Below are 16,435 nucleotides of genomic sequence, written 5' to 3' on the forward strand. Positions count from 1 at the left end.
CTACCATGGGAGCCTGGTGGTGGTGGCAGTCTTGTGCCTGTCCCATCACCACCATCGTAATACGGTGGTCAGAACGCCAGGGTGGTGGGGGTCGGACCTCGACTGCGAGTAAGGCGGCACCAGGACTCCGATATTCACAATAAGGCACTTAATCGTGTTCATGCCTGTAGGATATATATCAGTAGTGGTGAGGTGGGGGCGGGGTGTTTGCAGGAATGAAATTTAAAAAAAAAACACTTACCTGGGCTGGCCACCGCCTCTTCTCCTTCCTCTTCTTTCCGTCTCAGCTAGCAGCAGAAAGCACCTGGTCTCCCAGCTCCCCATAGTCAATCACAACACTGCGTTCACCCGGTCTCCCAGACTCCCCATAGCCAATCATAACACTGCAATGCAGTGTTGTGATTGGTCTGAGTGCCAAACCACGGCGCTCAGACAGGGACTTGGAGGCTCTGCATGTTGCTCAACAGGCTGTGTAAAGCAAGCATGGTAGGGAAGATGCAAAGTATGTAGGACTGTTTGCCGGCCCAAGTGGGCTGGCCAAGCAATCATGCGCACTTAAGGAGTGAAAACAACTCCTCTCCCTGCTCCGGCCAGCCCCTTCCCCCCACCCCGAGAGCCACTGACTTCAATAGAAAAATTAAAATGATAATAACTGTTCGTTATTATCATTTTATTTTTCCTTTTGATCAGTGGGTGACGCTCCTCCGCCCTAGCGGAGGAGTCGCCACTGGTACATATAATTTGTGAAGATGTCTTTGTTTTGATAACTGTACACTACTGTCATTGAGTATCCAAGTGTATTTATTTTTCATTGAACTAATCTATCTTATATGATCTGGAATTGAAACAGTCCTTACATCGCATACCGGCACAATGCAAGCTAATAAAATACACACATAATTTGTTAAATCAGATTTTGCCATGCACACCCACACTGCATATGCTTTAATCACAGCACTAGCTCGCATCAAAATCGGAAAGTGTAGGAGGATAAAAGCATTATCTTATATATAGATTCTTGCAAACATCAGCTGTACTAGTGGTTTACATAGAACAGCCTTGTTCTAATAAAAGAACCAGAATCTGCCAAGCCACAATCCTTCAAGAAATCTATTTAATATTCCTCTCTACCCAGACTCATTTTTACAGTCACAGAATACAGCATGGTTATAAATATCCAATCTTCAACAAGGGGACCTGCTAATTGCCCTCACAATAATACTTAAGAACCTTTACAACAACCATATTTTAATAATTAAAATATTTTAAAAGGCGTGTTTTCTTCTCCATGGAAGTTCACAGTGTTAAAAAAACATTGTGCACACAATCACACGAATGAGAAACATCTTCTACAGCTTTGCTACAATACAGTACATAAGACGTCCTACAGCAGTGCTCGTAACTATTGCCTCAGTGTTTTTAATAATTAAATGACGCAGTGCATGTGCTTCTCTTTGGCATATTGTGCTAGGATTCTCCTGCCGGGCGCCCCAGAATCCATTAGCTGAATGATTCCTTGTTGTACTCGAAGGTTGTCCCGAAGGAATTGCTACTGTTGCAAAGTCTATGCAGGGCTTTCGAGATCCCCTTCGGCCCACAGCAGAAGACCCCGACTGTTTTCCTGAAAAAAAAGTTATGAAAGAAATTCATGTCATCAAAGTGTGTTCTCCGCGTGCATTATAAACTGTGAAGCATGTTGTTTATCATTTGTACTAAAAGCATTGAAAGTGACTGGAGCGGAATTTCCTCATTTGTAACACAGAATCCCATCTGAATACAACTGTTGTCTCGCGCCTATGACTGAGGTAGCAGTCCAGTGCCCAAATGTTGCGCTTGCATGTTTACATTAATAAATTAAGTAATTTGCTGAGGGATATATAAGACAACCCCAAGCCTATCGCAGTGGCATAATGAAATACTGATGCTGCGTCCTCCAGCAAAGTTACATAACACTACCCCTAACCGGCCCACCAAACACATCCTCCTACTTGATGACCCACCTCCAAGCAGAGCCCGCTCAGTTAACCAACTCCAAACACAGACCACTGCCGTAGTTCCTGCTACTAACGCATCCATTACACTCTACTCTCACCCCTACGAAACCAGCAGTTATGCTTTTCCACCTGCCTTTAAAACCACCCCTCGGATGTCACTGTGAACCAGTGACCGTCCCCCACTGCTCCCCTGTCCTCCACCAACAGAAAGACTGTGCCGGCCCCATCTAACCACTGCCTACCAGTAAAGACAGAGCCTTTCAGCTATTGCCCTCCCCAATGCCACTGTGATAGTTTAAAACATGTTAAACCATCTCTTTAACTGACCACTCCAACAGTTCTTCCTGCTAGCCTCTACGGCATCAAAGTCGTTCCTGCTACTTTTCATCCTCTGCATGATGCACACAAGAATATTAAATGTACAAAGGGTCCGATTTTTGTTTCCTTACGCCAACATTAATTTACACTATGTACCTAACAGGTATGGTTTATACCTCCTGTCAAAGGCAAACCTGATCCCATATCTAGCACCAGTCAGCAGGTACCCCTAGGACAAACACCAGAGAGAATGCACAATTCATGTAATTAAATCTACAGTGACACGTAAAATTTTCCCACCCACTGTCAGGCCAGCTATGTCTGCAACCGCTCAGTAGCCATCAATACCGGCAAAGCCTATAGCGTATTTCCACTTCCTTTCATTGGCAGCTCCTGATACATATACCTATGCCTTCTGGGCGTAATCTACCACAGACCACAGAATTCTTTGTCTCCCTAAGACTAAACGAAATCAGTTGGCAAATGCTTCTCTTCCCGCTTCCTTACTAATATCTAATATCTAATGGAGGATAAAGAAAAAAATATATAGTATTTTCTTACGTAAATAGTGTATCAAGCACATGCTGTCCACAGTCCTCACCAGATCCACACGTATCAATATTCTGCTGTGCACCATCCTGTCAATCCTAATATTATCTGTAGATGTTTTTTATCCCTTCCGTGAACTGGGAAAAGCAATACCTTGCACGAAAACAAGTCTCTTTAAAAACTTTACTACTTATACAGGCTGGCAAAGCACTTACTTGTTTTACTAACTATTATTGTAAAGCAAACAGGTAACTCATTCTAGGATTGGAATTACTGCTTAGAAGTGTGGAAGTGAATACTGAGACGTAGGATGATTTTTTGCATGTCTGACAGACACTAGTTCTTTCCTGCATGCGCACACAATTCAACAATACAATTTAGCTTAACAAATTGTTCAGAAATGTACAGGAAGGTAAAGAAACAGCCCATATTATTTTTACAAAGAAAAATAGACACTAGTCAACTTTATACCCCATGACATAAAAGCGTTAGCATGCACAGCTTGTTCAAATCCACGCCACCTAATTCTACCATACACAGCACATTTGAACATCTCAAAACTCCATGCCACACAATTCAACTGTAAAGAATTTAACTCTACAACATTCCGTACCACATAATTACAATCCTAAAAATTAAAAAAACACTTATTTCCACTTCACTCCATATCACATAATTCCACATTACATAACATTCCACACAACTTAATACCACTCCAAACCACATAATTATACTCCACATAATACCACTCAGCACCACTAATTAACCTCCACGTGATTATGCTCTACTCAATATTGCATAAACACACTCCACATAAATCCAGTATAAGCCACGTAGCAACATTCCACATAACAACGTTTCACACCAATTTGTATTAATTTACACAAAAACTAATTATTCAGTTATTATTCACATCACATCATGCCTCATAATACCACTCATAAATGAACAAAGTGGAATCCACTAAGGAGGTGGTGGTGGTCCCCACTGTGGTGGGGAGCACACCGTGTTGTTTAAATACCCCTAACACACCAACAGGCCCCTTGGTGTCATGCTTCATCATTGGGGTCTTCGCACCCCTCTACGGGATGCGGCGTGCTACAACTGATGACTACGTGGGAGCACTTGCTGTGGACTATGCGTGGATGTGTGTGGGGTATTCTATGTGAGTGGTAGAGTGGTGAAGGTGATAGTTAAAAAACACCTGGCTCGTGGGGAAAAAAAAAGACTATAATTAAGCCCCTGGCTGGTATTATTAAAAAGGGTGCAGTGTGAGGTTACTGATGTATAATTATGTACATTAACCTCTCTAGTGCGTTGACATGAACATGTTTCGGAGTGTGAAACTCCTTCTTCAGGACAGGAAATGCACAGAATTCCCCACCTTACTCACATGGATGTATATATGAAAGTGTATCATACAAAAACTGTGAACTATAGGTGTGTATGTACCTAAAATGTAGTTCAACACGTAGTCTCTGCGCCCAATTGGCGGTTTATCAAGACTTAGTATTTTAGGTTACAATGCCTCATGAGCCCTTAGCGTTTTATTGGGGGTTCCATTATGCTAGGATCAGCGATGGTTTTACAGGAGACGATCTGCCCTCTTCCCTTCAGCGCTGCTTCAACGTTTTTGTGTGCTTTAGCACTCTGCACATTTCACCACTGCTAACCAGTGCTAAAGTGCTAGTGCTCTCCTCTCTAAATACGGTAAAAGTGTCTGACACCCAACTGGTTTATTTAACTAAATTGTAAGTGCCTAGTAAAGTGGTTTAACAGGTACCCTGGACTGTAAATTAAAAATGGTAATAGTGGGCCTGAAGCACGTTTTTATGCTACCCACTTAAGTAGCCCTTTAAAACTTGTCTCAGGCCTGCCAATGCAGCCTGTGTGTGTGTGCAGTTTCTAATTGCCCTTTTTTTGCAATTCTAATCTAGTAGGCATCCTCGCCCTCCAAACACACCTGTTGAAGTGTGAAAGCGTCAGGCTTAAGGTACGTTGTCATGCATTCGCGCAATGTTCCCGTATGCCGCAGAAATCTCAGTAATAACGAGTGCGATGTTTACAATATCTGTGCCTCTATTTCTTTGTGAATTAGCCTTTAAAAATCAATATCCTTTAAATCACTCGAGAAATGGGTTTCCTTGTGCTCCGTGGTCTCCTAATGCAACGAGTAGCACTTTATAACAAATAGGGCTCCCTCTAATTTCGCGCAATGTCCCCGTATGCCACCGAAGTCTTAGTAATTACGAGTGCGATGTTTACAATATATGTGCCTCTATTCTTTTTGAATTAGCTTTTAAGAATTAATATCTCTTAAGTCACTCGAGAAATGGGTTTCCTCATCCTTAATGCAACGCGTAGCACTTTACAACAATTAGGGCACCTTCTAATTTGTAATCAGTGTAATGGACACAGTATGTGAAGAATAACAAAAGTTAACACGATACCTGCCACTTCTATGCGAGCAGTGAACTTTCTTCACTGAAATTAACATGTATTATTCTGCTGCTAATTTATGCCAATACCCAAGAATGCAAGCTGATAGCAAATTCTATCTTATTGACAGTTGTTCATATGTGTGATAATGGATACATCTGAGTGAGTTGAAACTCCCAATTACAGTGGGGTTAGCAAGTATCGCTATTTTTAATTTTTAAGTTATAATGTTAATTGTAAATCATGTTCTGACCCAAATGACCATTACGTTAATGCCAAAGGGTTTAGTCATTTCTTGTGCCCACAATGTCCTCCCCTCCCCCCTCTCCTTTAATGTCTAAATACTGTTGATTTTGTCTTACAGGTACAATGAGACCTTCATGAAACCAAAGAGAACAGGTTACACCATTTCCTTCTCTTTTATCCTTATAATTAGACAGTATCTATTATAAGACACTATTTCAAGCACTTAGGTCCTGAAGAAAGCCCGTTAGACCTATCTAGGCGAGAAGGGCTGAAACATGTCGACCAGTATTAATTACCCAACTACGTGCATTTGAATTCATAACAAATTCACTTAACGCACGTTTCATTGAACGGGTTATCCAAATCCAGACTGAATAAAAGATAAAATCTGGTTGTCCGGATATTAGAATTTTTCGTTTTGCACCATCACATCACTTATCACTACTGCTTTTAACCATGGGTAAGAACCTCCGGGTGGAGGCTGCATAACCAATCAATCCAATGATTATGCACACACGTGTATGAAGAGCGGAGAATCAAGATATACCGCTACCTCGATCTTTCCAACACGTTCATGAGGGTTTTTTATTTGGGACACACGAATCGTCAAGACCTGCATACCCTGGTTATGCAGGACCAGTGATCCTTCCCTTTTGATTACTAATATTCAAGCCTAGGAAGCTGAACGGATCAGTGATTTCCCCCCCCCCCCTTTTTGATAGAATTGTTACAGAGGATACTTCCGACTCTACGCTACAGGTGTCACACCTTCATTACGGGTGGTACACATTTTAATATGGACAAGGAACTCCTTATTACATAATGGTCTACTACTTGTGTTTAGCCTTGGGAAAGTCCTTTCGGACTAAACACTTGATGGCTGCCTATTTCGGATGACATTAAAACCATGCTTGATATACAAAGAAAAATCAAGACCGTTTTATGGACTTCTTGTATTTTTGAGTGTCTAAAGCCAATTGTACTGTGTTGGACTTTCTTTTGTGCCTCAGCATTTGTGTAGCTCACTTTCGTCTCTAACATCAGGTCCAGTTTGTCAATCTGGGCTGCTTTACGATTGTCATCCATCACCACTGTGAGGGATCATCCCCCATCCTGGTGGGCGTCGGGGGTTCTCTAGTCACCCTGTGACTCCTGCATCTTAATCTTTATTGCTTTTGGTCATCCCGTTTTTATAGGTCTGCGTTTTTTAGACTTCTAGAGTCTTTCTAGGTCTTTCTTTATTGCTCTGTACTGCCTCTTCATCCAACTTGTATCCCAGTCTGCCTCACAATTCTACTCAATTAGCCACTCATCTCCCAAATAATGATTGGCTATATACAGCTTTTCAACTGTAGTATCCTTTCTATGTGTCAGCCTCAGATGGCCATTTTCGTGGCTCAATTGTGCTTCTTTCGTTGCTTTTGCAAGACCCCCCTTGCCCTCTGGGTCTGTGGGGCTCAGTTACCTCACTTTCCCTGGATTAGAGTTATTGAGATCAATGAGTCTCCCTGTCAGCTTCTACATGGAGGGGTGTGGTACTGAAAATTCTGGACCCGTGTTATAAACATCGTCGTATCATGACGATTTTGGTGTCAGCAGACCGGAAATGACGAGTGTAGTGTGTCTGAGTGTTTTCGCATGAATCGACCTAAGAGAACACTCTGTATTCAAGGATTTAGTTTGAACCCTCGGGTTCCATTTTGTGAACGGCAGCCATTTTGTGATTGCCCTCACACAGGCCAAATGACTAAGGCCGAAACGAGTCTGAAGGACACGTACACCTTTGCTGACTCCTCTGTGACCTGGGCAAGCTGCCTCCACTGCCTGAAGCCAAACCTGTTCGGCCAGTTCCTTTCACAGTGGCCGAATGAGATTAGTATCAAAGCACAACATGTCATAAACCTTTCACTGCACACAAACCATGCCTAATCTTACACACACCTGTCCCTGTTTCTTTCTTTATGACTTGCTTTACGAGGAGGAGGTGCCCGTTTTTATTGGGGGTCCGTCGATATCTGATGAAAATACTAGGCCTTGCCGGGTAATTGATTGTGGGCTGGACAAACTAAAATATGGGTTTGTCATCATGACTCTGCTTTTTCTTTGTAGTGAAACTATGTGAATGGTCAACTGTAAAATAAGGAATGTTTGCCTAAAGCATAATATTTTGTATAACAAGAGAAGGCTGATTTGTAAGTTTGAGCAGTCTACTGAGACCATACACCGTGTTGTACTTCTAGGATACCTGTTACTGGCTGCAGCCAATAAATAAGATCTTTGACTTCACCAAGAAGACTCTGTGTTTCTGTAGTCTGAAACAGGAAGAACTCGAAGTCTTTGGGTGTGTTCCCTGGCACCGCTGGGTTCTTAAAAACCCGGTACTTCAGGGGGAGGGAAAAGAGTGACAGCAACCAAACGCCTGAGTCTTAAAATCCACAATTCAATGTCCACCTCAGATCAGGGATGATTTAATGTCTTGAGTGTCACCGCTGAACTGATCTATTTCAGGGATGTTTATTTTATCTCCTATCCGCTTGGCCCTCGCCTTTGAGTCTGACTCCACCACTCCTTTGTCATCTGTTTGGTAATAGGAAGTCACGAAGGCGCTAGGCTGCACTCCTTTGGGGAGGGTAATCTCAGTGGAAGTTAAAAGGCTATCCTGGGTAAACGTTGCAGGACCTCTGCTTTAGAGACATTTAGGCACTGTCAGTAACACTGTCTAAAATATTGGACAGCCTCTGACCTGTTGGCAATACTCAGGGCCATCAAAGACTTTTATGTGTAGAACTGCTAGGCAGTTCTGACAGTCTAAGACACATATGAGTGGTGTCATGGAAGTTCAGTAGAGAATCAATGTCAACATAAACCTTTGTGGCACACAACAAGGGAAGATTGTCAACTCCTGATAGCAAATTAAACATGTTTCATTAGTTGTGAACTGAGGCGAAGAATTTAAATTGTAGCAGCACTTCACCATGTTTCATACAGAGCTTCTAGAGGTGGTAGAGGCTAATACTGTGATCCATAGTCCCAAATATTGAGGAGAGATTAAGACTCAGTCCTGGCCCTAGAAGTAAATGGTTCTTCATGAAAATTCATGAGCGTGAACTCAGTTCCACGCCAAATGTAGAAGTCTAACTGAAGATCACTGAAATGAAAGTTGTACTGCAGGTGGGCAGGCCACCGTGTCATCACCAAGATTCCTAGGACCTTTGCCACAAGTGCAGATTAGAGGTAAACTGATAGTTTTCCTGACCTCCAGGTTGGCAGCTGAAAACCTTTGGATCTGTTCAGGGAGAAATGAGAGCATGGGCCATCTAATTTGTGAGTCAGTTAGAGGCAAAAGACCAAATGTCCCTGTTTACTGGATGCCTTAGACTTCTTAATATTGTAGACATAATTCTACTGGCTCCACGGTTCATGAGTAATAATGCACTCCTTTTTAAATGAACTCCTCTACAAGTCTCACACACATTTTTCACGAATTTCGAATTCATTTGTTTGTAAAATGAAACAGCAGAATAATCACTTTCGCGTAATCAGATGATAAAATAAAATGTCACGTGGCGTGGTTCGCAAAGTCCCAGACGCTGAGAGTTCCCAATGAATCTTGGAAAGCGTCGAATACCCATCTGCCTAATGACGCTCGTCGTGTCTGGCTCGCGCTTCTCCCGGCCGGAAACGCAAGGGTAATAGCGCGCGCATTGCCATTATCTGCTGAGTATATTTCCACTGCCTCAAATGTGGCACATAAAATGACAGAGCGTTGTTACAGTCTGGTGCGTGTGTTTTACAGCAGGGTCTTAAATGCGCCACCTTGATTTCTAGTCAGTAGCAGCCACATTGAATATTGCGTAGTGAACAGATTGCTCCATTTTGCTCAGTCTGAGAAGGGTTTGCAGATTTGGTGCCCCTCCCCCCAGTTGCTATTAGTAACTACGGAGGTTTGAACAGACGTCTCAGTAAAACCTGCAGAACACAATGGCACGTGGTGGATTGTTTTGCAATCTTGTCTATTACAATTTCCCTCTGGCTCTTTTACTTTTATGTTTTGCGTATATGAGATTCCGCTCTTTAAATTTGCAATGATGAACTTGGCATTCCATATTTGGCAGAATAAACCTTGGACATCCTAATATGCCGGAAAACTGCTTTCAGCAGCGCGCGCAGCACTGGCCAGTACCAGGCACTGTATTTCGGTGAGTAATATTGTAATAAAAGCAACAACAGATGGTCCTTTTTTGGTCCCAACAACTCTGGAACCGGTTTCCTTGAAATCTGTGGGATGCTGCAAGAGGAGAGGAGGGGGAAGAAGGAATGTGTTTGCTTTGGTGATGGGTGAAAAGCGCGCCAAGCGTTGCCAATACTATGAGCCTAGAGCAGCAGAGGGATCTTAATAAAGATTCCTTGAGTGGATAGGCTATATCTGAGACAGCAGTGTTGGCAATACCAACTACTCAGGTTGTGGAGTGGTGTGGCTAACTGGTTAGAGGCAGTACGGAGCATCTCACTGGTTAGAGGCGGCAGACCCGGGAGCAGAGGACGGCCCAGGACCAGGGTTCAATTCCCGACGCGGCAGGGTCGTGGACCAGGGTCAGCGGACTCGATAATTCTCACCTCGGTGCCTACTCTAACCAGGGATCACACTTGGCAACTCTGGGCATTAGCTTGCCTCATCTCCACAACGGACCCCCACATACGCCGGGGATGCCTGGTTTCACCTTGGAGATACCCAGTAGGGACCATCTCACAGGGAAAGCCAGGACGGGTTCCCCAGCGGTCTACTGCGCAGAGATATTCCTTCGGGAGTCGATTCTAGCACGTTAGAAACCCACAATTAAATTAAATTAAATAGGGGCAACCCAAGGTCAATTTTCTGAATAGGGGCCCACGTGTTTTACATGCAAAGTTCACTGTAATGTAGTAAACTTTCAAAACCCGGCAGCTGAAGCTTTAGCTTGTATTTTGATAAATTGAACTACACTTCTGACAATGTGTTATATATTATATCATATTATATATTAAAATATATTATATCATGTTGTATTATATTATATTACATTATATCATATTATATCGTATTATTATATATTATGTCATATTATATATTATATTAGATTCTGCTTTTATATTTTTTTATATTACATGCATTCCTACCATACCAACAGGGAGCTCTATGCAAGAACCAGAATAAACAAGATTGAGTTTGTAAGAGTAAAGGATCTATGAGCATCCTTTAAATACATTCAAACTGTAGACGTTTTAGGCAAAGCAGGTTCCACCCTGGGATAATAGCCTGTAATTACAAGTGGGAAAAAGGGTAAAGGAGAGGGCTTCAAGAAGTGTATAATTGCTTACCAGGCTCTATCTGGGGGAAAAGTGGGTCTCTAAAGTTACACTATTAGTACATGGGTTCAGCATAAAACAAAACGTAAAAAATGTATTTGGTTTGATACTGGAAAAAGCCCTCCAGGCTACTGAAATACTAACCCAAAACAAATTGCATGAAGCGTTGACAAAATATTTTTAGCTATAAAGCCTACAAAAATGATTTAAAAAGGTGAAGTTTAACATATTATTTGTTTTTCAGATATTTTAATATTATTAAAGTAAAAAGGTTTGTTTTTAGCTTAAGACCACACCCAAATTCCTTCCCCTTCTTAGGAGGGAAGCGGTCTCTACCACTCCCGCTAGCTTCAACCTGTGGCGCAAGCCACTTGCAGCATGGTAGTTGCCTGCAGTCTATATTGCTAGGTGGCAGCTTGTTGAATAACAGTACATTTCAGTTACAAAATCCTGCCACAGGTTACATCTATTGAATCCTGTCACGGGCATAGAATATTCCCTTGATCTAAATTCTGCACTAGATTCTTGGCCAAATTGCTATCCTAAAATCGTGGCACAAATGTCATTCAGATGACTCAAACCTTTACAGTCACAGAGTACTGAAGCAAATTATTACCACAAGAATGACAGAATGTTGCCACAGATTGCATCAACATACTTGTCCCACAAATTGCTTCCATAAATGTTTTCCATAAATTAGTGACACAAATTACTATACAAAATGTTGTCTCAGATTACTTACACAGATTATTGCTAAAGACTACTAACACAAATTACTGGCAAAATCACTTGCATAAAATACCACTACAGATCACTGTAATCAATCTCACCCACAAAAATATGACAGTCAAGGCATGTTATTTTCACAGTATAATTTCACAGATCATTACCTCAAACTATTGCTCCTATATGCTCGCATAAACTCCTTACACAAACTTCTCTTGCACCCTTATTACACTCTACTCTAGACTTTATCAGTTTTAGCTGCAGGGAGTAGGGTGTGGGTGGGATGGTGCTGCATGGCACAGTTAGGACTGAGGGCAGGCCCTGACAGGTTCTCTCTCCCTTGGACTAGAAGCCAATGATGATACCGCCAGCGACTGGTCCACTCAGCCCGGCTTCTTTATTGACTTGTGAAAACTATCAATGGCAAAGCCAATAGTCCTCGAGTTGTCTACCGACTTCTTGGCTTTGTCAATCCTCATTTTCACCAACATAAAAATCTTTCGCCAAAAGCAAAAATATTTTAGTCTCAAAAAACACACATTGCTATAGAAATATCTGGCACTCAAGGGAACTACTTTGTTTACTAATGTGCTCCTTATGAAAGAGCAGAATGATGTAACTCCCAGTGGAGTTAGCAAATAGCTCAAGTGGGCTGACCTATTAACCATGTTGTATGCTGTAGTGGATGGGGGAAAAATGTCAATGCCACAAAACAGACCAATGCTTAAAGATGACTGGATACACACCCATATAATAAGTTAGTATATTTTGTATATAAAAATCAAAAGGTATTTGTGATGGGAATCAGGACCTGGTTGCAGTGTCCCCCACTTTTTCCCTCATTTGAGACCCCTAGATACTGGTTTTCTGTTTCTGAGAGTGCCCTGGGCTCTGCTAGGCAGGACCAGGACCAGAGCTAATGTGAAACACACTTAAAATACAGTGAAAACACCTACACATACTTAGGTACACTATGAGTTAGGGTACCACTATGATTGGCATGACTTCCTCTATAAGGCCCTAGTCCATAATAGGGCAGGGGGATCAAAACTACCTCTACGTCCCTAGTATATAATAGGGTATTGCAGTTTAGAGGCCAGCAACCCTTTCTACACTTGCATGTAAATTGTATCCAAACTCGACTTTGGTGTTAGGGGCACTTTTAAATTGATACCCTAAAATATTTTGGCATATTAGGTACCCCAAGGTTTCCCCTAGGTGTCCCAAGGGTGGGGGTCAGATACTTAAAAGGAGGAACCATATAAAATACGTTTTATATTTCTGGTGATAGTGTAATTACACATTTCACGTCCCTCATTGTAGTAAAGTGCTGCTCAAAATCCACTGTTGTGCTCGGAGCACTGTGGAGTGAGAATCTGCTATATTTGTACATATTCAGATCCCCTAAAGTTTCCCCTGGTTTTTCCAGGGGTGAGGGGTCCTGTAGCTATGAGCAGGGTCCTTATAAAAAGCATGTTTTATAAGCCGTGGTGTTGGAGAAATTGCCTAGTTCAATTTTCCCATTGCAGATCCCCAGCCACATAGGTTAACGTGACATTCAGTTATTAATCAATAACTAACGCTAGACATTGAATTTTCTTTATTTGTAATGTTTATGAAAAATAAAGAAGTATACTGGAAATGTTTGCTTCAGTCATGTGCGAAATGTGAAAAAAAATCTTACAAGTCGTGTGATATATTTATACCCAATGTAAATGAGTATGCAGTATGGACTTTAGGGGTTTGTAACAAAATATCTTATTGCAAGTACTGAACATGGTGCAGTATTAAATATAATGCACCATGTGATGTTAGCCTAAGGCACACTGTGTGCATGCACAGTAGATCCTTGCCCTTCAGCAATGCCCATTGCACGCTGATTTTGAAACGGTATTATGGACATTTCTATCAACCATTCAACCGTGTTTCCCAGAGGTATCAGACATGCATGAGCATTCAGCTCTTATGCATCCAAATTCAACGAAACAAAGAAAAGCAGCCTCCTGCAATTGTAGATTGATAATTGGCCAAAATCATATTCCTTCAGGATTGCATGAATTTTAAATCATGTTTAAGCCGTTTATACTATTTAGAGGGCAGGGAGTGTTCAATGAATTGGAACCCCACTCCGAAAAATTGCTTTGCCCCTCGAAAGTGTTGTTTGTTAAAGTTCTTTCAATACGTTTGAAGTTATACATACGGTATTTCTACAGCGAGAACGAAGCCAAAAGGCAGTGGAGCAGTGTACATGGCCAAAGGGAAGCAAGCAGTCACCAAGTGATAGGGAAGATAGCTGTTTTGTAGACTGTTAATGCATTGTAATGTAATGTTCTTAACAGAAGGTTGTCAACTTGTTTCTAAATTGGAACAGCTTTGAGGCGGTCTTAATAGACACAGGGATTTTGTTCCAGTACTTGGGTGCATAGAATGGGGCCCAACCACACATTTACTCTCTTTGGTCGGCCCACCAGTGGCGGTTGCTCCGCTAAGGCGGAGGAGCATCACCCGCTGCTATTAGGCAGTGTGAGGACAGGAAAAATAAAATAATTTGTTGTTATCATTTCATTGTTTCCAGCTGCTTTGTGGGAAGGACTGCTCTGCTCTCAGGGCAGGGGTGTTGTGGTTTGCCCACTTAGAGTGCGCATGAATGCTTGGCCGTCCCTCAGGGGCTGGCCAAACAGTCATGCGCACTTTGCATGTTCTCCATGCAGCTGCATTGCAGCCTGCGTGGAGAACATGCCCAGGCCTCTAATCTCCATCTGAGCGCCGAACCACAGCGCTTATACCAATCACAACGCTGCATTGCAACATTGTGATTGGTCAGGAGAGCTTTGGTGCTTACCAATCACACTGCCACCCCCCTCCCCCCCCCCCCTCCGTTCTGTGCCGGCTGACACTGCAGCTCACGAATCATTCTCAAATAACTGCGATATCTGTTGTAGTTCCTGCTGGTGAGTTTTTCCTTTTTTCCTTCTCCCTTCCCTGTCTTTGGTGCCTCCTAACTAAGCATCCAAGACTACCATTGGTGGCATGCAGCACTTTACATAAGTTACAAAAAGTGCTTTTACAAACACCGTTCATATATATTTGGAATTGCATTGCGTAGATATATTTGGGGCTCGTCTGCATGGATTTGTATTCGTTACAAACCAGTTCACCGTGGGTTGACTCAACAAATACACACTTTGTGCAACAGGGATATGTATCTAAAGTGTTTAATCTCAAAGATAAAAAGATAGCCCAGTGGCTGAAACATAAGAGCTGCCACAAATGACAAGCAATTCTAATTTTTTTATATATAAATTGGGGCTCTTGGATTTAAGACATGCACCAAATTGTCTTGTTTATAATATACAGCCTCTTGGTTAATCTGTACTGTTACTTACTGTCGGTTACATTTGGCAAGCTCCTGAAATAAAGTTTTCCAGTTCGGTCGCCCAACAGAAAGACGAGAATTCAGTGCGTGGTATTTCTCACCAATTATTTTCTGCAAAAAATATTAAAATCAGCAAAACATCCTTTCCAAATGCGTGTATACCACATAGTTGTCTACATAAACATTATTGGATAAGAACAACCATTACTACACAAACACAATTGACAAAATTCCATACAGGTGCTAAAATAAATAGTGTTGATAATACCCAACTAAGCACCTGATCACAAGTTTAGGTGCCAGCTATCGCACCTGATAAACAATGACACCACAGGGTATCTTATTTATCGGGTGCAATCATTAGCAACTGTTATGAGTTATTGGGAAATTAAATGCAGATTGTGGTGTTTAATGCACCAAAATCCGCATGAATACTGAATGCTTTCCCCTGTTACATTTTGAAAGGTTTGACCTACTGAAATGTAATGAAGTTTGCGTCATTTAATGCATTCGATAATAATTGGGTACTTTAAATTCCCCCAAACCCGTAATGGTTTAATATTTTGAAATAAAAGAGTTCGTTCAGCTCCCTGCATCCATATGTTAGAGCTGGATGCTTTGCATTTAGATGTGGCGAGAAGTAATTTTCTATACAACAACAAAAGAGTGAAACAGAGGTGCAAAGAAAATTTCTAATAAGCAATGCGACCTAAGTAAGAACTAGCAAGAATATATAAACCATAAAGCCCAGGGGATGTGTGATTGGTGGAAAAAACCTTAGTTTTATGAAAGAACCCTTTCACTTTTCTGTGTCACTCTTTTGTTGTTGTATAGATTATCTTAGGGGTAGAAGAGTGACTAGTTACCCTTTTCTCTCCCGTTGTTTAAGTAGAGAAGTTATTTTCATCATATTAATAAATGCTTTAATGCAATGGAGTTGTAACCAATTTGCAGTGGTTTTTTTTACTGCAAAGGAGCAATAGCAGAAGTGTAGCACAATTTGCCCTTGTCAGCATGTATTTCACAGGGGAAGTCTAAATAATATGCATTGCTAGCTGGTTGTGCTTTTGTTTTCTAGTGCATAAACAGAGAGGCACCTAAAATAGATGAATACATGCCAAAATATCTCGGTACTTGCAGACCATGCAAGAGACCTGCAGATATCCATGCCCATACAGACTCACATTGGTAGAAAGTCACACACGCAGGGCAACATAGACACACGCTTCGACAAGCATACATTTATACATGCAAAAACAAGCAACATGTGTAGCGGTGTACAAGACAACACAGAGAGGCTTAAATACCTTCACAGGCAGCACACACACACTGTCACAGACAAGAAGTGTTTTGAGGCATGCACGCAAACAAAGGTGGATGGACGCACACGTGCATGTTGTCTGCAACTAGGCTTGCTATCCTTGTATGTATGTCTCACTCT

At 41.8% G+C, this 16,435-nt stretch overlaps 1 protein-coding gene across 1 annotated transcript in view; it reads right to left on the reverse strand.

The window, feature by feature from the left end:
- Nucleotides 1-1,097: 1,097 nt before the first annotated feature.
- The window catches only part of NOX4 (NADPH oxidase 4), a 727,367-nt gene continuing 712,029 nt past the window's right edge, over nt 1,098-16,435 (reverse strand). Inside the window, exons 17-18 of the mRNA XM_086933983.1 lie at nt 15,005-15,105; nt 1,098-1,621 (exon numbers count right to left, since the gene is read on the reverse strand). Coding sequence (XP_086790109.1) covers nt 1,501-1,621; nt 15,005-15,105 — 222 coding nt within the window. The 3' untranslated portion in view covers nt 1,098-1,500. The remainder of the gene's footprint in view (nt 1,622-15,004; nt 15,106-16,435) is intronic.

The sequence above is a fragment of the Lissotriton vulgaris genome, chromosome 8, assembly GCF_964263255.1.
Source record: "Lissotriton vulgaris chromosome 8, aLisVul1.2, whole genome shotgun sequence".
Classification (NCBI taxonomy): Eukaryota; Metazoa; Chordata; class Amphibia; order Caudata; family Salamandridae; genus Lissotriton; species Lissotriton vulgaris.